The sequence below is a fragment of the Somniosus microcephalus genome, chromosome 23 (genome assembly GCF_052327205.1).
Source record: "Somniosus microcephalus isolate GS21.2 chromosome 23, FLI_Smic_1.0, whole genome shotgun sequence".
Classification (NCBI taxonomy): Eukaryota; Metazoa; Chordata; class Chondrichthyes; order Squaliformes; family Somniosidae; genus Somniosus; species Somniosus microcephalus.
In genome coordinates, this window is record NC_141009.1 from 24,106,804 (window position 1) to 24,131,568 (window position 24,765).

The window sequence follows — 24,765 nt, forward strand, 5'->3', positions numbered from 1 at the left end:
CCAAGACCGTACAAAGTGGAGAAGCATCCGGGAAGGCACCGAATACCTCGAGTCTCTTTGCCGGGTGCAAGCGGAAGGCAAGCGCAAACAGCGGAAGGAGCGCACGTCAACCCAAGCACCCCACCCACCCGCCCCTTCAACCACCGTCTGCCCCACCTGTGACAGAGACTGTAGGTCCCGCACTGGATTCATCAGTCACCCGAGAACTCATTTTTAACATGGAAGCAAGTTTATGTTCCGAGGGACTGCCTAAGAAGAAGAATTGCTTCTTACTTTGTTGTAACATTAATACGACAGTACAACACATTCAAAGAGGCATCATCGGTTAGCAATGCTTAATGAGTAATTAGGACATGGAATTGTTTAACAACATAGAATGGCCAAATCACAAAAATCATCATCAGCACAGAGGCCTTATTATAAACTGGTAATAGACTAGCTTATTCGACTGTTGAAATTGAAAGAACTATGAAATACAAGAATTTGAAAAAATGTAGAGCCATGGGGTATATTTCCAAGTCGGGTGTAAAATGGGTGCAATATTGGCGGTGCGCCACAGAGCCCACCCAAGGCCACACTTGGACTGTCCAAACTATTTCCAGTCTCGGGCTTCATTTAAATTTCACTGGCAAGCTGCGGGCACCACGAGGAAAAAAATGCAAAATAAAGACCCAAAAGCAATGCATGTTCTATAAAGAACTAGCCTGTCTTAAATGAGTGGGATGGAGGGCATGATTGTGCAAGGCTTGAGGAGTTCAAAACAAGTGGATTTTGTTGCTCACCCATTGAATCAACTGCAATTAACCAATATTTATGCTCACATCTACCTCCTTAAAAAAATGTAATCTATGACATTTACCATATTTGCCACCAAACTGAGTGGACATAATAGGCTAGCGCCTACTTCACCGCTGAATACTTTTAAGCATTCAGTGCCATGTTTATGTTGTTCGGAGTGAATAGTAATAGAACATTCCTGATCATCTCAAAAACATTCTAAAAACAATTCGATTGAAACACGCCTCGTTCTAAAAGTTCCTACATGTTGCCTGATGTATCCTTAAAGGTAGTAACAGTTGACGAGTTCGGAGGATAGAAACTAAGATAGCAAAATTTAAGCAGCTTATCAATGTCGCCTCAACACAGAGATGGGTGACGACCTTGGAACACGTTGGCCGACATTTCATCCTACATGTAAACAGATGGGAGCTTGTTTGGGTCGGAGGGTGGGAAATACTGAGTTGACGATTAGGTTTTGGCCAAACTTTTTTTTTGGTGCCAGCATTAGGTGTCATGACCTAGAGCAATAAATAAGCTCCCACAACAATTTATGTAATTTAAACTGCGGTGATCACCAGGTTTTATTTCACTGCACATTACAGGGGAACACCATACCCACAATTATATTATAAACTCTTCAACTGTTAAAATAACCACCTAATATTACTGCAACATACTTAATGCACTCGGGGCCTACAGCATGATGTCTCAACCCAACAAGTCACAGTTTAGTGCTCTCACTGAATAGCACCATTAGATGATCTGAAGAGACCTGGAAGTTAAATGTTGCAATTTAATCACCAGTATCTATTATACTAAATTAAACGCCTTAGCCAATCAGTACTGTTAAAAATGGGCAGCTGTCAGAGCCACTACAACTGATTGGTCAATCGGAAATGTAGAATTCCTGGCCACTGTCAATTATAATGATCAACTCCCTGAATACACCATAGCATAACTACTCACTGAAGCCAGCATTACAAGGCACAAGACAATTGTCTGGATAATCAACTTTTTCAACATTTGCCACAGTTCTGATTATACTGTATTACCCAATTTTCATTTTTGACATATATAGAACAAAATAGATTCCCAAATCACCATTCTGACCTACAAAAAACTCACCACTAGAAATTATTTTTTAAAAATTCAGTGGAGCAGTTGAAGTCAAGACTCACAGCTGCGAAATCCCCACATAGCGAATTTCTGAGTTCAAGGGAAGGCCTGAGATTAAATCCTGGACAAGAGTCATTCCAGTTCACTCTTCCTCACCTCCCAGCACAATCCCACTTCACAAACCCAAGCCACATCTACAGATTCTTTTTCCGTAGAGAAAACCCTAATTGAAATGAAAACTAATTTCCCAACAGCTTGTTGGGAAAGGTATTGACAGAACACTGGAACATGGGAGTCTGGCCACTCCCTTGGCAGGAGAATGGTGTGCCGTAAATCTGTTCCAAAAAAGCAGTGCTTCAAGTTGCCGAGTTCATTCATATATGGCTTAACATGCTATGCAAAATCAATAGAAATAATCCATTCCTTAACAAACAACTGCTTGTGTTCATTAACATCTCTTAGCTGGTTAAAACAATTCAGGGACAGCAGAACATTCTATGCTTTGAACACTTTTAAATAAATAAAAACAATGAACGAGAAAACAGACTAGACCACTTTATAGAAAACAGAACTGTAGATCTTAGATATTTAATGAACCAGTGAGGGGAGGAACTTGGGTGAAAATTAATTTTGAGGTTACAACAAATGATGTACCTCTGTAGGAGAGATAAAAGATTGTATGGGGAAAATTAATTTTATTTGAATTCTATCAAAATAACAAAACCAAACAAAAAAAAAAATCAGCATGAAAAGTAATTTTGCATAATCAGAATGCACCATCTGGAACAATTAGCTGAATTCCTTCAATTCTGTGGAACTATGAAAATCAGTCATATCTTCTTATTAAAGATCTGGAATTATACATGTAATAAATCCTCAAAAAAATGAAGCATGCCATTGCCTGTCAAGGCTATTTTTACTTCAACTACTGAAGAAAGCCTGATAAGCCTGAAAAGAACAGATTAATATATGCAAATCACATCCTGCATTTAAAAGCCCACAACTGTCTACACTTTCTGTCCCTTATTGCTGCCTTTATGTTTTATTCATATAACAGCTCACCTGTCACTTCATAAGCTATAATATTATGGGGGTATTATTAAACAGCATAAAAGCAGTGCCTTAATTGGAAAGCTTCATTGCATTTTCCAATTATTTGGAGTAAATTAAAAGCAGATGCACATACTTTAATAAGGACTCCAATATTGGTTCCAGGAAATCAAAATTCATTGTCATCTTGCTGCTCTGATATTTTCCGAACTACCCTCAATTTTACTGGTTTAAAAGGAAAACCTGTCTACACAGTCTGTTAATTGTCAGTCATGTAACGGCTATTAAAATAATTGGATCTCATAGTAGGTTCCATCCACATTAAAAGCCAAGATATGAACGCTTTGCAAGATTTTCTTATGTAACAGTAAAAACAGTCAAATAAAGTTTTATAAGCTTATGCTGCTCAGTAAACTTACAATATTGTAAAATCCTTAAGTTATTCAATTATTTCTCACCTAATCGAATATGGTTTGCTACAACACATAAAACAGTACATGTCCACTCCAAAATACTTTACTCAATTTGGGACAATGTAATTCATATGCAAAGCAAATTTTCCTACACACAAACTAGAGTGCTATGTTGTACAAAGCTGGTTTGGGAACGAGAGAAAAACAAGATATCACACAAGCAGGGTAACATTTTACAAGTTATGAAGTCGGTAAATTTATCCTTTGAGTCCAAGAAGAAAACTAAAATTGGAGCTAAATTTTAATGCAAGTAACTGAGCGAAAACAATTTGATGATTAGTGTTTTGAACGACTGAACCAACTTGAGGTCTCAAGATGAAACAAACCTTTACTTAAAATCTGCATTTTTATATGGCTTTTGTTCTTGCTCTATCTGAATGGTACTCCCTGTATATCAAGTATAAATCGGCAATCAGACTTGATGGAAACATTCACAAAGCAAACCATTTCAGAGCACGATCCAATGACATCCAAAACCTAATGCTGAAATTTCAGCTTCAGTACAATAGTGGGCAAAAAGGAGCTAACATTTCCTGATTCTTTGTTTTAAAAAGCCTTTTAACATTTTAAAATCTGAAACCAGCTTTTCTCCACCATTAGCAACTCCTATCATAGAATCACAGAAGTTTACGGCACAGGAGGCCGCCATTCGGCCCATCGTGCCTGTGCCAGCCAAGAGAGAGCTATCCAGCCTAATGCCGCTTTCCAGCACTTGGTCCGTAGCCTTGTAGGTTACGGCACTTCAAGTGCATGTTCAAGTACTTTTTAAATGTGATGAGGATTTCTGCCTCTACCACCCTTCCAGGCAATGAGCTCCAGGTCTCCACCACCCTCTGGGTAAAAGTATTTCTTCTCAACTTCCCTCTAATCCTTCTACCAATTACTTTAAATCTATGCCCCCTGGTTATGGACCTCCCTGCTAGGGGAAATAGGTCCTTCCTATCCACTCTGTCCAAGCCCTCATCATTTTAGACACCTCAATAAGGTCTCCACTCAGCCGCCTCTGTTTCAAAGAAAACAACCCCAGCCTATCCAATCTTTCCTCATAGCTAAAATTTTCCAGTCCTGGCAACATCCTCATAAATCTCCTCTGTACCCTCTCTAGTGCAATCACATCTTTCCTGTAATGTGGTGACCAGAACTGTACACAGTACTCTAGCTGTGGCCTAACTAGTGTTTTATACAGTTCAAGCATAACCTCCCTGCTCTTATATTCTATCCTTCAAGTAACAAAAAAAAAAGCTATGGGGACATTTACAATTTCTGAATGCTACAAGTGTGTACATTCGTATAATTTTCTCCAGTTGCAAGAACATAATTTGCAGAATATCACAAGAGATACACATCTATTATTGATCGATATACATATTGTACTGAAAGAATACCATTCTGTCCACAGCCTTGGCGACAGTGGATCCAGCAATAAACTGTACTATGTGCCAGGAGGCTGCATTGCCAAAATAGGACAAAGTTTGTGGTCCTCTCAGAGTGAAAGTCTCATCTGGGACAGCTTTTGGGGGAAAGGGAGGGTGAGAAATCAGAGTATAGAACTTTACTGATGATTCTGAGCAGCACAGACAGAAGGTTCTGAAGCAAATTAGCCAATTCATAAGAACATAAGAAATAGGAGCAGGAGTAGGCCAATCGGCCCCTCGAGCCTGCTCCGCCATTCAATAAGATCATGGCTGATCTGATCCTAACTGCCAATCCACTATCACAGAACCATCTCCTGCATCTAACAGAATTAGACACACGAAATAGGAGCAGGATCAGGCTACACAGCCCCTGGGCCCGCTCCGCTACCCACAGGGCCATGACCGATCCGAACCTAGACTCATGTCCAAATTCCTGCCCGCTCCCCGTAACCCTTAATTCCCTTTACTTCTAGGAAACTGTCTATTTCTGTTTTAAATTTATGTAATGATGTAGCTTCTACAGCTTTTTGGGGCAGCATATTCCATGGACCTACCACCCTCTGAGTGAAGTAGTTCCTCCTCATCTCAGTTTTGAAAGAGCAGCCCCTTATTCTAAGACTATGCCCCCTAGTTCTAGTTTCACCCATCATCGGGAACATCTTCCCTGCATCCACCCGATCCAACCCCTTCACAATTTTATATGTTTCAATAAGATCGCCTCTCATTCTTCTGAACTCCAATGAGTAGAGTCCCAATCTACTCAACCTCTCCTCATATGTCCATCCCCTCATCCCCGAGATTAACCGAGTGAACCTTCTTTGTACTGACTCGAGAGCAAATATGTCCTTTCTTAAACTGTACGCAGTATTCCAGGTGCGGTCTCACCAATACCTTGTACAACTGAAGCAATACCTCCCTATTTTTATATTCTATCCCCCTAGCAATGAAAGCCAACATTCCATTGGCCTTCTTAATCACTTGCTGCACCTGCATACTAACCTTTTGAGTTTCGTGCACTAGGACCCCCAGATCCCTTTGTACTTCAGTACTTTCCAGTTTCTTGCCATTAAGGTAATAACTTGCTCTACGATTTTTCCTGCCAAAGTGCATAACCTCACACTTTCCAGTATTGTATTCCATCTGCCAAATCTCTGCCCACTTACTTAGCCTGTCTATGTCCCCTTGAAGGTTTTTTATGTTCTCCTCACTCACTACTTTCCCCCCCATCTTGGTATCATCTGCAAACTTTGATATGTTACACTCGGTCCCCTCCTCCAAATCGTTAATATAGATTGTAAAGAGTTGGGGACCCAGCACTGACCCCTGCGGAACACCACTAGTTACTGATTGCCAGTCTGAGAATGAACCATTTATCCCAACTCTCTGCCTTCTGTTAGATAGCCAATCCTCTATCCATGCCAGAATATTACCCCCAATCCCGTGATTTTTATCTTAAGCAATAATCTTTTGTGTGGCACCTTGTCAAATGCCTTTTGGAAGTCTAAATACACTACGTCCACTGGTTCCCCTTTATCCACCCTATATGTTACTTCCTCAAAGAACTCCAGCAAATTTGTCAAACATGACTTCCCCTTCATAAAACCATGCTGACTTTGTCCTATTAAATTATGATTATCCAAATGTCCTGTTACTGTCTCCTTAATAATGGACCCCAAAATTTTACCTACCACAGATGTTAGGCTAACCGGTCTATAGTTTCCAGCCTTCTGTCTACTGCCCTTTTTAAATAAGGGTGTTACATTAGCAGTTTTCCAGTCTGCCGGGACCATTGCCGAGTCCAGGGAGTTTTGGAAAATTATTACCAATGCATCCACAATCCCTACCGCCACTTCCCTCAAGACCCTAGGATGTAAGCCATCAGGTCCAGGTGATTTATCCGCCTTGAGTCCCATTATTTTACCGAGTACCACTTCCTTAGTGATTTTGATTGTGTTTAGCTCCTCCCCCCCTTTAGCCCCCTGTTTGTCCAGTGTTGGGATATTCTTAGTGTCTTCTACTGTAAAGACTGATGTAAAATATTCATTCAGTGTTTTTGCCATCTCCATATTTCCCACCATTAATTTCCCGGTCTCATCCTCTAAGGGACCAACATTTACTTTAGCCACCCTTTTTCTTTTTATATAACTATAACAAGTTGCTCCTGGCATGGGGAAAGGCAACTGAAAAATTAGGCTGGGGGACACGGAGATTGAAATTTTCAAATGCTTGTATAAACATTAAGGTATAACGAGCATGATTTATCCTCATCTGTACGTGGACACAGTAGTGCCTGTGGTTTATTTCCGGCAAACACCAATATTTAAATACATGTTATCCTCCATCTTGGAGAGCTAGTTGTAGGGAACTAATACATAGCACAGAAGAAAGGCAACAGCATAGGCCTTACCAAAAGGATCATCAGTGCAACGCTGACCTGCAGCTAGACAGCGAAGATTCGATGTTAAATTGAATCCTATTCCACTCAGGTTATCAAAAACTTAGCAAAAAAACAGATTAGGTATTTTTAAGTTTGACTCCACAAAAATGAGATTTAAAAAGTTTTGAAATCTCCATCAGTCTAATCCATATTCAAACAACCCTGACCAGAAACTGCACGATACCGACCCAAATTTGCTCATATAGATTCAATTCAATTTTTATTTGTCATATATGCAGCAAACGTGTACTGCACAATGAAATGTTGATTTTTACGAGTCCTCCCAACATTGGAATAAATATGGCATAGCAATGATAAAAATACTAATAGAAATACAGTAATAATAAATAAAAACAATAATAAATAATAAATTATTCGCTCATGAGTCTTATGGCCTGGGGGTAGAAGCTGTTTCGAAACCTGCTGGTACGAGACCGTATGCTTCGGTATCTCTTACCGGACGGGAGCAGGGCGAAGAGGTTGTGGCTGGGGTGGCTCACGTCTTTGATGATTCTCAGGGCCTTCTCCTGTTGTACCATTAAATGTCATGTCTTGCATATGAACGGTTGGTTATATGTAACTTCTTTGTCCAGTGTAATGAAATCTGTTTGTCTTGATCCTGTATTCGTTTTGCACTCATGTATATTACCCTCCCCCACTGTGTATAGTTTCACTTCCTCTTTTCCGACTAACCTGGGAGGTTCCAGGTCTTGGCTCTTGGCTCCGCCCCTGACTTCTCTTACATAAAGATCCCAGGATCTGTATGACTCATTCCTGTGAACCAGTCGGCGTGTTGAGATGTTAGCTCTGATCTTAGTGATTAAAAGCCAACTTGTTTAAGTCTATAACTTCTAGTTTTGTGGTTATTGAAGGCCCATCAATTTTAATCACTAAGATCAGGGCGAACATCTCAACACGCTGACTGGTTCACAGGAATCAGTGGACGATTTCTTACAGGGCCTAAAGGACCTGGTCCGGGACTGTAACTGCAAGGCCGTGACGGCCAACGCGTACTCTGACGAATTGGTCCACGATTCCTTCATCACGGGCCTCAAATCGAATTATATCCGGCAGAGACTGCTGGAGAAGGAGGTCCTGGACTTAAAAAAGGCAGTGGCCACTGCGCGATCGCTGGACGTGGCCCAGAAAAATTCTGACTCTTATTCTTCCGGCCATGTGGCCCTCACAGCCTCGTGCACGCCGAGGGGGCCGCCATCTTGGAATCAGCCATCTTCCCCATCCAGGTCTCAGACCAGCTCTACGCCACCGGAGTCCCCACACAGTTCACCCAGGAGTCCTACTACAGCGGCAATGTCTCGAGGCCCGAAATGCTACTTCTGCGGCCAGGCCAAGCACCCCAGACAACGATGCCCAGCGAAGGACGCTACATGCTTCAAATGTAAGAAAAAGGGGCATTTTAGCAAAGTCTGCAGGGGGAATCCGATTTCCAACTCCGTCACTGCCTCGTGCGTGCTGTGCGGGCTGCCATCTTGGGATCCGCCATCTTTTCCCGACTCAACGGCCGCCCAGGGCCCAACAGTGGCTTCGATCACAATGGATCAATCCAGGCCACACCCGTTGACAAAATCCATGATGGACATACAGGTAAACGGGAATTTAACGAAATGTTTAATTGACTGTGGGAGTACCGAGAGTTTTATCCACCCTAGCCTGGTACGGCGGCACTCATTAACAGTAACCCCTACACGGAGCAGAATTGCTATGGCTGCTAAGCCCCACACTTCGGACATTTTGGGCTACTGTGTGGTAACACTGACTGTAAAAGGCACGGGCTACAAGGATTTTAAACTCCTCGTGATGCCAGAACTCTGTTAATGTAATCTTGGGCCTGGACTTCCAGTGCCACCACGAAAGTGTCACGCTAGCATATGGCGGGTCCCAGCCGCCACTCACAGTCTGTGGCCTATCAACCTTAAAAATCAGCCCGCCCTCTTTATTCGCTAATCTCGCTCCGAACTGTAGGCCCATAGCGACCAAAAGTAGACGGTACAGTCTGGAAGACAGCCACTTCATCAAGGCGGAAGTGGACAGACTCCTGCGGGAAGGCATTATTGAATGCAGTACCAGCCCGTGGCGTGCCCAAGTAGTCATAGTTAAAAATAGCGAAAAGAAACGGATGGTAATTGACTACAGCCAGACTGTTAATATTTATACCCAGCTGGACGCCTACCCTTTACCCCACATATCAGAAATGGTCAACCAGATTGCGCAATACCGAGTCTTCGCGACTATCGACCTCAAATCCGCGTATCACCAGCTCCCCATTAGAACGGAGGACCGCCCATACACCGCCTTTGAGGCGAACGGGCGCCTCTGCCATTTTCTGAGTGCCCTTCGGGGTAACAAATGGGGTCTCGGTCTTCCAACGTGAGATGGACCGCATGGTTGACGAGAATAAACTACAAGCTACCTACCCCTATCTGGACAATGTCACTATCTGCGGGCACAACCAGCAAGACCACGATCTAAATCTTGCGAGATTTTAAAAAACTGCCCTAAAGCTGAACCTAACCTACAACGAAGACAAATGTGTCTTCAACACAACCCGTCTCTGTATCCTCGGCTGTGTGGTGGAAGATGGGGTCATTGGACCGGACCCTGACCGATTACGCCCACTAAAGGAACTGCCCCTGCCACACAATCCCAAAGCTTTAAAAAGGTGCCTGGGATTTTTTTCGTATTATGCCCAATGGGTGCCCAATTACTCTGATAAGGCCCGACCCCTCATTAAATCGACGTCCTTCCCACTATCAGCTGAAGCTCGGGAGGCTTTCACCAGTATTAAACAGGACATTGAAAGGGCTGCAGTGTGTGCAGTGGACGAATGCATTCCCTTTCAAGTCGAAAGCGATGCGTCAGACTTTGCCTTAGCTGCGACCCTCAATCAGGCTGGGAGACCTGTGGCCTTCTTCTCCCGAACCCTTCAGGGACCTGAAATCAGGCACTCTTCTGTCGAGAAGGAGGCACAGGCTATAGTGGAGGCAGTGTGGCACTGGAGACACTACCTAGCCGGCAAACGTTTCACCCTGCTCACCGACCAGCGGTCGGTGGCTTTCATGTTTAATAACAAAGGGGGAAAATCAAGAATGACAAAATACTCAGGTGGAGGATCGAACTATCCACGTTCGACTATGATATTACGTACAGGCCGGGAGCCCTTAATGAACCCCCAGACGCCCTATCGCGGGGAAATGTGTGCCAGCATTCATACGGGCAAATTACAGGGTCTCCACAACGACCTCTGTCACCCAGGGGTCACCCGACTATACCATTTTATAAAGTCCCGCAATCAGCCCCACTCCATCGAGGAGGTCAGGGCAATGACCAGAGCCTGCCGCATCTGTGCGGAATGCAAGCCTCGTTTCTACAGGCCTGACCGTGCACACCTTATCAAAGGCACACGGCCATTCGAGCGCCTAAGTCTGGACTTCAAGGGACCCCTTCCCTCTGCCGACCGTAACGTATACTTCCTCAATATCATTGATGAATATTCCCGCTTCCCCTTCGCCATTCCCTGCCCGGACATGACCAGTGCCACGGTCATCAAGTGTCTCTGTAATCTATTCTGCATGTTTGGCATGCCGAACTACATACACAGCGATAGGGGGACGTCATTCATGAGTAACGAGCTGCGCCAGTTCTTGCTCTCGAAGGGGATAGCCACTAGCAGAACCACTAGCTACAACCCCCAGGGTAATGGGCAAGTGGAAAGGGAGAATGCTACTGTTTGGAAGGCTGTCACGTTAGCCTTAAAGTCAAAAGGCCTTCCGACCTCCCGCTGGCAGGAAGTCCTCCCAGACGTGCTCCACTCCATAAGGTCTCTGTTATGTACTGCCACTAACGCTACCCCTCACGAAAAGATGTTCGTTTTCCCCCGGAAATCCACCTCGGGCATATCGCTACCCGCGTGGCTGACGTCTCCGGAGACAGTACTATTGCGGAAGCACGTGAGAGGCCATAAAACGGACCCCCTTGTGGAAAAGGTACAGCTCCTCCATGCAAACCCTCAGTACGCCTATATCGAATACTCTTGACGGGCGAGTGGACACTGTTTCCATAAAAGACCTCGCTCCCTCGGGGAGCGGAGAGAACGATGGGAGACTACCCGATGAAGACCTACACTACAAAGAGACTGGACGCCCAGAGGTATCAATACCCAACTTTAACCTGGAGGACACTGCAGATAACCTGCGGAGGCCCGGACAGCGGAGGAACCAGAATCCACTCCCCTAGAGGCACCCCAAACGGCTTTGCGCCGATCACTGAGAACTGCAAAACCTCCTGACAGACTCACTTATGCCAACTTTTAAGAAACATCACCCCGATGGACTAAATCTATAGAAGGGGTGAATGTAATGAAATCTGTTTGTCTTGATCCTGTATTCGTTTTGCACTCATGTATATTACCCTCCCCCACTGTGTATAGTTTCACTTCCTCTTTCCCGACTAACCTGGGAGGTTCCAGGTCTTGGCTCTTGGCTCCACCCCTGACTTCTCTTACATAAAAATCCCAGGATCTGTATGACTCATTCCTGTGAACCAGTCGGCGTGTTGAGATGTTAGCTCTGATCTTAGTGATTAAAAGCCAACTTGTTTAAGTCTATAACTTCTAGTTTTGTGGTTATTGAAGGCCCATCATCCAGCATAACCTTCTGTGACAGCATTCTAATGTAATCAATTCTAGGGCATTGCTGCTTTGAATGGGGAAAAATATGCAAGAGATTTTAGATTGAATATTCAGTCAGTGGTGACCTGCATCGTCCAGTTCATAACCTCAAAGTCACAAAGCTTTTTAACTCATCACTACGAACAAACACATCCTGAAAACGGTGCACATCTTGGGAACGGACTCCCTCTTGTTAATTTCTGCAATTCCAAAATGTTTCAGTCCACGGTGTGAAGAGTTACTGAGGACAACAGCAGAGAACACTACTCCCGCTCCACCAACAGAAACCTGCCCTTTAGCGTCTCCCCCACTGAGGGAATCTATTTTCTATCTTGTCACAAGGAAAAGTTGCTACTTCTGTTTGAATATTACACAGGAGCAGTTATTTTCTTCATTATATTATTAGTAGAGTCCTCCATCTCTAGTATTGAACAATGAAGGTCAGATATCAAGTGAACACAGGCAAATGAAGCTTCCATTTATTTGCATTTCATCAGAGATATCACAGTATTAAAAATATTTAAATTACACACAGACAATATAATATTGTAAGGCATATCTAAACATTCTACATCACAAGTTGAAGGATATGGAATTTCAGCAGGTCCATTTGAACTTGTAAAGCATAGCCAGGAGTTAAATGCACCTCCTCTGACAAAACCGATAGTAGAATGGTAAAGGTTCTCAATTGTGTGCCAAATATTACTATTTTAATCTCTCTCGCTGGATTATTTTGTGCCAAATGAGGGCACATTGGTTGATGAATATGAAGCCTAAAAAGATAAAAATGCATCACTCTTCTGCAGTTTCAAAACTACCATATCGTACATGATCTTTTTGAAAAGTATATTCTTTTGCTGGTTGCAGACTGCAACTTGACTAGAACTACTGCCAGTGCTACATAATTGGACCTCAAAGTTTGTTTATTCAAAAATGGAAAGGCACTTCTCTCATGTATATAAATTTCCAGCAGAAACAAATCAAAGAATTATTGGGAGAGAGTAATCATTTCCTACTTAACCATTTGACAATTACAGCAGTACTTCTGGAACAATAAATACGGTCATGTTATGAGTGCTCATTAATTCTATGAAAATCCTCTAATTAGCACCTACCTGCTGTTCCCTTCATTTTCTTCTCCAGCACCCTGTCTCCCCTCTCCCAATCCCCTGAAAAACTCTTCTTTCAGTCTCTCTCAAAAAGTACAGCCAGGTTTTTTTCTAAATTTTAGGTTGAGGTCAAAGTGACCAACCTCTCTAACCAGTCCTACCTTTAAGCATCACGGATTTAAAAAAGCTTAAGGAGTCCAAAAATAGCAATGTAGCGGAGGCAGAAAGGTCTTCGTGACAATGGAAAAAAAATCCCCACAGGAAGTCATTCGGAGGTGCAGAGTTTAATAACAAATGCTCCCTGGAGAGAGATATAAAGATACACCATATATATTTATATTGAGACTGAGCCAGAGATCCAAAAATACTGGATACATATTTCCTAGACATTTATACATTCCATGCAAAAATTTGTCAATGTTACCCAGACGAACCATATTCACAGCAAATTTTCAGCTGTAATTTTCTAGAAATTACATTACCATTTTGCCCACGATATTAGCATCAACTGGTTTAATTCAGACATTCTTTTCTTAAGGACAATTGTTAATGGTTCCCAAATCTGGTAATGTTGATCAGAGTTATTAGCAGGTAGAATCACAGCACACAGTAAATGCTGATTTGAGGTTTTACTTGTCTTTGAGGTAGGTTGCCACTTCATTTCAAAGCTGTCATATATTTGAAGTTTCAATGCAACTAGTACTGTAGCTTCTTAATTGAAGGGTCAGCATACTGCTACTAATTAAAAACTGCAGATTTTTTGTGATTAAGTGTTTTGAGTAGTGTATATTTCCACCAGCTTCTACAGCACAAATAATTAGCCATTTTATTGCACCATAAATTATATATTTTTCAAAGGACTAAAATGACACAAACATATATTGGTTTCAATGGCCTTTTACAACCAATAACTGTAACAGCTGTCTCATACTCCATCAATACTAGACATTAAAGCATCATTGCTCAAGGAATTTATTAAGAAATGCATTCAGTACTGTAAAATCTCCCAAAATGATGCACATAAACTTCTGTACTGCTGAGTTGAGCTCAATATATTCAGATTTGTTAAAGACACAGTTTAAAAAAAAAACAATTGTATAAATCTATCAGCTGAATAGTAGGATACCGAGGGGGTTTCTATGTGAAAACTGCTGAAATTGTGCAGTTTGTGCAAAAAACTATCTGGCCAAAGACCCATTGGCAAGAAGCACATTAAGAGAATTTACAGTGTACTGCAGATAGCATCTGCACATTTCCCAAATTGTCTTCTTTCTTATGCCATTATATCGGTGTCAGCTTATCTATTTAATTAACTAAATGTTACTGGTCACATGACTAGTGAAAAGAATGACTGCCTAAACTTCCAACTTGTGACCGTGATCTGGGCTGGAGATGAATGTTTTCTGCAATGTTCTCACCCTCTTGGGGAGAGAAGTTTGCCTTTCACTCAGAACTTTGGCTCAGTAGATCATTTTAGCAGCACTGGACATTGAATTTGTGTCTCCCATTACCATGGCACCTGTACTGGTGTTCCAATTTAGTGTGCCATGAAATTTTTTTTATTTTATTTTTAAAAAAAAAGGGGGTTTACATTTTAATTACTTTCACAAAATAGAAACTTTTTTTTAATACAAGTAAAGCAGAGAACAGCACAATAACTGATCATGCACAGCAGAACTGCAGTTAGAACAAGGACATCGGTGAGTAAGAATTGAAAGACAGTGGGAAATCGACACTGGAGAAGCACGCGAGACTCACCACTAACGGATGTGGAGCAGCGCTGAGGAAGTGTCTACTTGTACTGCTCACAGCAATTCCAGGGAAGGCGGCAGTGGTCTAAAGGGATAGTGGCCATTTAAGAGAAATTTTCCACAAGTGTTTGGGAAAATATCACTCTCTGCACAATAGCCTGTCCAAGCAGTCATTTCAATCACAGTTTTTGCGTCACTCTCATCGGAGAGTCAGCCATGGTGGATCGTGCACCAAGAATCAATGGTCTTGTCACTCTCTGAGGTACTTTCTGTATAAAGGCTGGCGAAGGCCTGCCCACTTAGTGCTGTGCCTTTGTTCAAGGCTGTCTCAAACCAATTGGCATTCTGCATAATGAATTGGAACACAACTACTTGATTCAATGATTCTCAAACCTTTTGTGGAATGGGTCCAAGTCTCTCTCCCCTTTATCCAAGAATACTCAAAGGGGTAACGCTGCAAAAAAAAAATCCTCCCTCCTTTATTTCTTTTTTCCCCACTTATTGTTTTCTCTCCCAGTCCTCCACTTCTGCTTGTTGCTCTCCGCCACTTTGTTTGTCTTCCTGTCCTCCTTCATAGTTTTGCTCTTCCATTCTCTACTTTTGTTTCTTAATTTCTCTTCCCTTCCTCACTTTTTTGCTTACTTTTCACCTTCCTTTTTCCTCTCCTTACCTTTCACTCCAAAATTGATCTTTTCACTTTACTTCTTGCAGCATTGCAACTGTTATCCAGGGAACAGCATGAAGAGAAGGGAGCTGGATGGCAAGGTCTTTCAAATCAATCTTAAACATTCACTCCCTCCACCACCGGCGCACTGTGGATGCAGTGTGTACCATCTACAAGATGCACTGCAGCAACTCGCCAAGGCTTTTTCGGCAGCACCTCCCAAACCCGCGACCTCCACCACCTAGAGGGACAAGGGCAGGAGGCGCATGGGAACACCACCACCTCCAAGTTCCCCTCCAAGTCACACACCATCCTGACTTGGAAATATATCGCCGATCCTTCATCGTCACTGGGTCAAAATCCTGGAACTCCCTCCCTAACAGCACTATGGGAGTACCTCACGGACTGCAGAGGTTCAAGGTGGCGACTCACTACCACCTTCTCAAGGGCAATTAGGGGTGGACAATAAATGCTGACCTTGCCAGTGACGCCCAAATCCCAGGAACAATTTTTTTTTTTAAAAGCTGAGAAGCCAGACTTCAATAAACAGCAAGGCTTTCATACATAGAGAGGAGCCACGATGTAATGTACAGCAGAGGGTGAGTCTTTAACATACAGTCCGGAGCGGGGCTTCAATACAGTGCAGGGAATGGGGCTTTCAAAAGGAGCACAGAGGAATAACAAATCATCTCTTAAATGTTAGCTGGGACTGTGATGGTTGCAGCAGTGAAGGCTGTATAGCTAATTCCGGCTGCAGACAGAATGCACATTGCACACCAGCGCCATGCCAGGACAACACAACTTTTATTCTACCAGTTGAACAGTTCTGATGGGACAGCTGAAAGAATTTAAATTTATGATGCTTCTTTAAAAAGCTCGAGAGGCATATGGTTTCCTAAAATAGGAAAGATTAGACTAATTATTTTCATCAAGTTAGAGTGCATACCTGGTACTAATAGAATAATTCTAGCAGAAAATGCCAGTTTTAGTTATAAAACACAAAATAAAAAAGTCAACACGAGTTTGGCAACTTATTGGCCCTTCCTCTCATGATACAATCCACGTCTTCCAGTAACGACAGAATCCCAAGCACTGCTTGAATCAACACGACACAGATACAAGGTTCCAATATTTTCCCCTACAGCTGCCAATAAGCAAATAATGCACAAATAACAGAAGTGGTGTCAGAATTCACATATTTTGTTAATACATGACACAAGCTGCAACATCTGCAACAACCCAGAACCAAAGGAATTTGACACATTCTAGTCGAAATCCTGTTCCTGGTTTTGCTGTTGCGAGTGACTGAAGGTTTAATCAAGGGAGCAGGCAATTCATCAATCCCAACAACCCTGCTTCCTGATGCCTGACAGCACCCACATGTTTTTTCAAGAGTAAACCTGCCCACCTGTCAACACCACCATAGCAACAAACATAAAACGTATGATTAATGGTAAATGGGTTAATTTACGAGTTTTGGCTATTAACAATTTCCCCCCCCCCCCCCATTAAAAGCAAAAAGACCCATGCCACTTAATGTGCTTAAAAACACAATGCTGTTTATTGGGTTACATTTTCACCAAAATGTTATTCTATTTCTTTTTTTTTTTAAATCAGTCAGTGATTTTGAGAGTGCAAAAATGAATGTTTCAATTAGAATTGCTAAGTCTATACTGTACCTCAATTCTTGATGGCATTTGGCAACTAGGAGTAAAACTTGGTAAAAGGTCACAATGACCAAAGCATGTAGCTAACTGAATAAATGTAATGGCTTTAAAAGTCAAAACATCAGGTCAAAATAACGCTTTTTTTTTTTTGCACCTCCACTTTTTAACCACACTGCTAATAATGCATTAAACAGTTTGCCTTTATACCAGCTATAAGCAATCCAAAGAAAATGCCTTGCAATTCAGAGCTCATATAGTTCACTTGTTAGTCTTGTAAAAAAAATGAAGCAATTCCTTACAGTTTCTTTTTAGCCTCATTATTGTTCCAGGGACTTGCTATGAAAAAGCAATTTTTTTAAAACACAGATATAAAATGGTCTTTTGTTTTATAGCTGGAAATGTCAAATTAATGATACTGTGAGCAATGGATTATCAATAAGAAATATTCCAAAAATAAGGCAGAGGAACTGCATACAATAAAATACCAGCTTCTTGCCAACAGTCTCCTTAATTTAATGTAGACAAATATTCCTTAGAAATGTGATTAGATAATACAAAAAACTCCCTTGAAGCACTTTTGTGTAGGTCAAAAGGGTGAGCTGTTGAAAAGAAAGCAGCTGGATATCATTTGCATTACACTAATGTCTTCAGGTGACTTCACGGTACCTGGCAACTTTCGTCACCTAATTATATTGAGAGATTATTTCTTGTTCAGTGGAATTGATCAAACTATATTAAAATCAGTACTTCCACAAATAAGATATTGTAGGAATGTCTAGTTCCTATCAAGAGACTGAGGTCGACTCAGGCGATCAAACAAACGATGTTTAATGTAAAACAAACTGAGTTTAACAAACAAATGCACGAGAACTACGAATACAGGTCGAGTCAGTTCGGAGGCTCCACGAGGACTGCTTGGGCGGTCCCGTGGCTGGCGTCATGACGGCATCACGTTTTTCCCGCCGATGGGGATCACGTGATGAACGGCGTGACGTCATCGCGTTTGCCCGCGCTCTTAAAGGGGCCGCGCTCTGTACATGCAAACAATATATACAAAGATACAGACTCAGGCTGTAGTTAACATATTGTAAAAGGCAATTATATACATTTGATCGGAGTCCCTTAGTGGCTCCGCCACAATATGTTAATATGGCATACAATAGGGTTTAACCTGAAAGAGAGACATTTTAGTGCTGGATTCCCACGTACTGTAACACTCACCTGATATGGCGTATAGGTTGGAGGTCTGGTGCTCAAAGTCAGGTCTGGTGCCGTGCATCTTACCCCGGAAGCTAGCAGGAAGTGTCAAGGATATGTGTCTGGAGCAAAACAAAATCATATTTCCCATCAAAATAGGGGACCATTTCAAACTAGGGTCTTTTTGGCCATTTTTTGTTTTTAAATATAGGTCAATAAAATACTTATTTCTTCGTAACTACTCAAGGTCCAAAAATGGTACTGACAGAAACTTGCTCTTAAACTGAAATGTGCAAGAGCAGTGTGTTAAATCATTTGCTCTTGAAATTACTCATTTCATGTGATCACGATTATTATTGGCAAAAGTAGTTTTAATAATCTAACTTTTATGAAAAAGCAAATAAAGAGCAAAGATAACCACAGAAAATGCCGGAAAAACTCAGCAGGCCAGGCAACATCCGTGGAGAGAAAATAGAGTCAACGTTTCGGGTGAACCCTTTGTCAAGACTTGACTCCCACTGCCATTGGACACAGTTGAATTGACTTTTACTGAACATGGCGCTGTAGAATAGCGACGTGTCTCTGTGAGCTCCCACAGCCTATTGTGGAAATGATCGGGGAGCAAAAACATTCCATTGTAGTAATACATATGGCAAATCAAATTGATTTGATATGATTTGACAAAGGGTTTTCACCCGAAACGTTGACTCTATTTTCTCTCCACAGATGTTGCCTGGCCTGCTGAGTTTTTCCAGCATTTTCTGTTGTTATTTTGGATTTCCAGCATCTGCAGTATTTTGCTATCGTAAAGAGCAAAGATGTCAGCCTTGTGTCACTCTTGATCTTGAGTCAGAAGGTTATGGGTTCAGGACCCACTCCAGGGACTTGAGCACATAAATCTAGGCTGACATTCCAGTGCGGTGCTGAGGGAGTGCTGCACTGTCGGAGGTGCCGTCTTTCAGATGAGACGTTAAACCGAGGCCCCATCTATTCTCTCAGGTGGACGTAAAAGATCCCAAGGCACTATTTCGAAGAGGAGCAGGGAGTTATTCCCGATGTCCTGGCCAATATTTATCCCTCAATCAACATAACAAAACCAGATTATCTGGTCATTATCACATTGCTGTTTGTGGGAGCTTGCTGTGCGCAAATTGGCTGCTGCGTTTCCCACATTACAACAGTGACTACACTCCAAAAGTACTTCATTGGCTGTAAAGCGCTGAGACGTATGGTGGTCATGAAAGGTGCTATATAAATGCAAGTCTTTCTTTCTATAATCTAGGTCAACATTTCAGTACAGTACTAAGGGATTGCTGTACTGTCGGAGCTCCTGTTTTTAGATGAGTCATTAAGAGTCCCCATCTCCCATCTCAAGTGTATATGTAAATAATCCCATGGCACTAAGCGAAGGTAAGGGAGTTCTCCCGGTGTGCTGGCCAACATTTAGCCCTCAACCATCACCACTAAAATGGATTATTTGGTCATTTATTTTATTGCTATTTGTGGGACTTTGCTGTGTGCAAATTGGCTGCCATATTTTCCTATGATTACTAGAGTGACTATGGGCAGAATTTTTCCGGGGTTCAGCGGGTGAGATTGGTGGCGGGTCAGGACCACGCTGCCACGCACCTTTCCCAAATGTCGGGTCTGCCGGCACGGAGCAGACACAGTGGCGGGGGAGGTAATTGAAATTATTAGTGGCTTGCTTACAGCCACTTACAATGCTTTTTTCCCCAGCCTTTTGATTTTGACAGGTTGCCCCCCTCCGGTTTCCTACTGTGCCTGGACCTCGTCTGTGAAGCTGAAGCGGGAGGTCAGTGGCCATTGTTTCAACTGATGAGCTGACAGCTTCAAATGTCAAGTCAAAGTTCCCAGCTGAATCAGATATCTTCCCTTAGCCACTAGCTTCTCTAAACTCCATTACAGATTCAGAATGCTGTGTCTTTACACAAGTCTCCATCCAGTCTGACCTCATTACCTCTCTCAACATTGACATCACTTCTGTCATCTCTACTTCACCTGCAATCTATTCCATCACCCTTGAAACTATCTCAGCTTGGTCCTCAGAATCCCACCACGATCAGCCCAACACCACCAACCTTCTCCGCAACCAACTGATGTTTGACACAGGACATCAGCACTCAAGCACACTGCTGTATACCCTGGCTGCCATATGATGCGCCAGGTTAGCACCACCTCACACCAACACCATAAAGCATTCCTACAATGCCCAAGCCATTCCTTTCACACTCATCACCATTGCGGGGGTACCATTATGTCTCACCATTCACTGCAACTCACGAAGTCATTTCCAAAGGTGCACACAAATCTATCCAAGAATGCAAAGTGTTCAAAATAAAAGGTTTCAATGTTTGACATCACATTAACAAAAACTTTACATGAACATTGCATAAAACACCCAAGTGCCTACCCTTGTGTGTTGTTAGTTGGTATGATTGGACTAGGATGAGAGTGAGTGTGAGGGGTGGCTAGTGAGATGGGGAAGTGATAATATAGGTAGAGAGGGATGGGTGGAGGTGCAAGGTAAGTTGATGTGAGTAAGGATGTGCAGGAGTAGGGAAGGCAGAGTGATGGGGATGGGATGAGTGGCACAGCAGGATGAGGTTGAGTGTGACTTTGCAATAACGTTTCGTGATCTACTGAGATCATCGAAAGATTTGCGCCACTGCAGCCTAGTCCTCCTGATGACATCCTTGCTTGTATCCTCCTGTGCAATGTGCAATCAGGCTGCGTTGGTCTCCTGGGGAGGTCTCTTCCGCCCATTGGAAGGGAAGAGAACCTCCATGCGTTATGTGGCTCCCTTCATAAGCATATGGAGGGAGTCATGAGAGCCTGGGTGCAGCCATGCACCTCTGCAGCGCTCGTCAGTGTTTGCTGCACCTCAATGCTGTAGAACACGGACAGCACAAATGTCAATCAATTTGCGCATGGTCCCTTTAAGGAAACCAGCTCATGATGCAGCATCAAATGCCGTCATCAGACCCGCTTCCTTCAATTGGTCGGCAAGCGCGCTGGGCAGGCTTAACAAGCCCAATCAGAGGAAAATCATTTTGGACAGCAGGCTGGAGCCAGCAGAGGGGCCGGGACCCGCCGAGGTTGGTAAAATCCAGCCCTACATTTCAAAAGTGCTTCATTAGCTGTGAAACACTTTGGGATGTCTTGAGGTCATGAAAGGCACAATTTAAATGCAAACTTGTTCATTTTTTTTTCAAACCACAGAAGCTATAAAGGTGCATTAGTAAGAGCAAGTGTGTACTAATATCAGTTTTAAATCCAAGATTACTGTACAAATTTTAAATGAAAATCCTTATCGGCTTTTGAACCTGTGGTGACATTAGGTCTCAAACCAATGTAAAGAAGTATTGAATTACATAGGAATACAACAAACAAAGTCCAGGAAATTAAAAATGCTCTATTCAAAGCATAAAGGAGGGTTTGGTATAGTCAAATTTAGAGCCGATTCCTCACCCCCTCAGAACACAAACATTTTAGAGACTCGAGTTAAAGACAGTTGCACAGTAAAAGAAGTCTGCAATATATTTAATTTGGTGTTTTCATTCCATTAGAGAGTTGGACTTAAGAAAAGTGGTGCAACCCAAACTCGCAGGTAACGCCGAGCGGTAAGCTAGCTTGTTATGTTGTAAAAGCACAGTACTGTATTTCTTTTTCATATGTTGAACTGCCCGATATGGAATTGCGTAACTTAAAAAAAAGCAGAAATTCTTTTTCAGCTTTCAAATACACGTCTATAGAACATCCATGAAACTCATTTTTATATTTCAGATAATGAGATTCAAGAATCAATGAAAACAAAACTTAAAAGTCTGCAATGGATTCCTAAAATTAGCTGAAAAGGCACATTTTCCACTGTCGGCACTATCTGTCTACTAGAATTCTTAAAAAGCACATGGGCCACCCTTTTTTAATATAAAGAGAATCGATACATTTTTGTTATAACACAATTCATAAAAAGAATACCTTAATTTAACTTAAAAACCATAGGATTTTGTAAATCAGCAGTTAATTCTTGTGAAAAATTCCTTTGCTCTCCCCAATGATGTGCATCATACTATATTTTTTCAGATATGTCCAAGGTTCCCCTCATCCCATTAATTTAAACTTACATAGCCAAAGACTGAGCACAGGTCGGTTGTGAATTTTAAAAAGCTGACATCAATCTCACGAGAGCAATTGCTAGTTTTAATGAACATTTCCTTTCCATTAATATCTCGGTGAAAGGCTTGTTCCAGTTTTTAAATAGTAAATTGCTGAAACCAAAAGCAGTCTTTGACATGGTTGACAAATGTGATGACTTTAAACATGTCCCTTTCTTGGAAACTGCAAACCAATAGCCTTTCAAAGCAAAATCCAATTGGTAGTCCCTTCTGAAATGAAAGTTTCCACCATATTAAATTTTTTTTAAATGCACAAAATCAAAACTCCTAGTTTGCTACCATTTAAGATGTCAGCCCCACTCCAGAGACTTGAGCACATAATCCAGGCTGATACTTCAGTGCAGTCCTGAAGGAGTGCTGCACTGTTGGAGGTGCCGTCTTTTGGATGAGACGTTAAACCAAGACCCCGTCTGCCCTCTCAGGTTGATGTAAAAGATCCCATGGCACCACTCAAAGAGCAGAGTAGTTCTCCAGGTGCCCTGGCCAATATTTATCCCTCAATCAATGTCAATAAGTCAGATTATCTGGTTATTTATCTCATCACAGTTTGCTGGACCTTTGGTGCGGAAATTGGTCGCCATGTTTCATACAGTACAATAATGACATCATTTTAAAAATACTTCATTGGCTGTAAAGTGTTTAGGGACATCCTGAGGTTGTGACATCCTGAGGTTGTGAAAGGCACTGTATAAAAGTTAATTCTTTTTCTTATGTCATGTATACCAAATAATTTTTACATTATTTCAACATTTGAGGGCAGATTTGTAGAGGTGTCCCAAAATATATTTAACTTTTTAAAAAACGATTTCACTTATACAGAAATGACCTAAAAATGATCTAGGAATAAAACATGTTGCTACTCATTGTGTGGTGTTACTATGTTAACAGAAAAATCACATCTACACCTCCTGTGAGAGATAATTCTTCACCTCAAATAGGTCCACCGCTACCAGTGACAGGTCTATAATGATCAATACTTTATCCTAACATTGTATTGCTTAAAATGCTCTCCCAAGACACAATTCACATTTGAAAAAAACAAAATCTATAACTACTGTGCTCGGTGTTTTTTTTCCACATTTCAAGTAAACATAGTACCAAAATTTCACACATTCATCAATGCAGACTCCCGAAATAAACGTGTCTGCAACAACAACTTGTATTTATATAGTACCTTTAACGTGGTAAAACGCCCCAAGGCACTGCACAGGAGTACTACAAGACAAAAAATGGACACCGAGCCACATAAGAAATTAGGGCAGATGGTCAAAGAGGTAGGTTTTAAGGAGGAAAGAGAGGTAGAGAGGCGGCGAGGTTTAGGGAGGGAATTCCAGAGCTTAGGGCCGAGGCAACAGGAGGCATGGCCACCAATGGTTGAGCGATTATAATCAGGGATGCTCAAGAGGGCAGAATTAGAGGAACGCAGATATCTCGGGGAGTTGTGGGGCTGAAGAAGATTACAGAGATAGGGAGGGGCGAGGCCATGGAGGGATTTAAAAACAAGGATGAGAATTTTGAAATCGAGGCGTTGCTTAACCGGGAGCCAATGTAGCTCAGCGAGCACAGGGCTGATGGGTGAACGGGACTTGGTGCAAGTTAGGACATGGGCAGCAGAGCTTTGGATGACCTCAAGTTTACGTAGGGTAGAATGTGGGAGGCCAGCCAGGCGTGCGTTGGAATAGTCAAGTCGAGGTTACAAAGGCATGGATGAGGGTTTCAGCAGCAGATGAGCTGAAGCAGGGGTGGAGACGGGCAATGTTACAGAGGTGGAAATAGGCAGTCTTAGTTATGCCACTGATATGTGGTCAGAAGCTCATTTCAGGGTCAAATATGACTCCAAGGTTGCGAACAGTCTGTGCATGAGAATATCACACCCCATCATTACATTAGTGACATCAGTGCAAGAATAGCCAGGACATTCCAGTAGATTTGACTACCATACACAACATTGCCCTTGTTACACCTTGGTAAATGATTAGAAACAAATAGGATGTTCTTATGACTGTTGACTTGCATTTATATAGCATCTCATCGCCTCTCAGCTGGGTCTCAAAGCAGTTAACTTATAATGAACTACTTTGAAGCAGTGTGACGATTATGAATGAATCAGGGCAGCCATTATGTGCGCAGCAAGATACTACAAACAGCAATAGACAAATGATCACCTCATCTGTTTTTGGTGGTATTGGTTAAGGCAGCATCATTGGACAGGAGGCCGACACA

General features: G+C 42.2%; 1 protein-coding gene across 6 annotated transcripts in view; it reads right to left on the reverse strand.

Annotated features, from left to right (window-relative positions):
• Positions 1–24,765, reverse strand: part of LOC147101740 (multivesicular body subunit 12B-like) — a 182,342-nt gene that overhangs the window by 76,855 nt on the left and 80,722 nt on the right. For 5 of the 6 annotated variants that reach the window (XM_085965610.1, XM_085965608.1, XM_085965609.1 and 2 more), the window contains exon 7: positions 18,371–18,468. In XM_085965610.1, the coding sequence (XP_085821736.1) occupies positions 18,371–18,468 (98 nt within the window). Of the gene's footprint in view, positions 1–17,961; positions 18,181–18,370; positions 18,469–24,765 lie in introns of those variants that run through there. The other variant, XM_085965613.1, reaches the window with a different exon arrangement.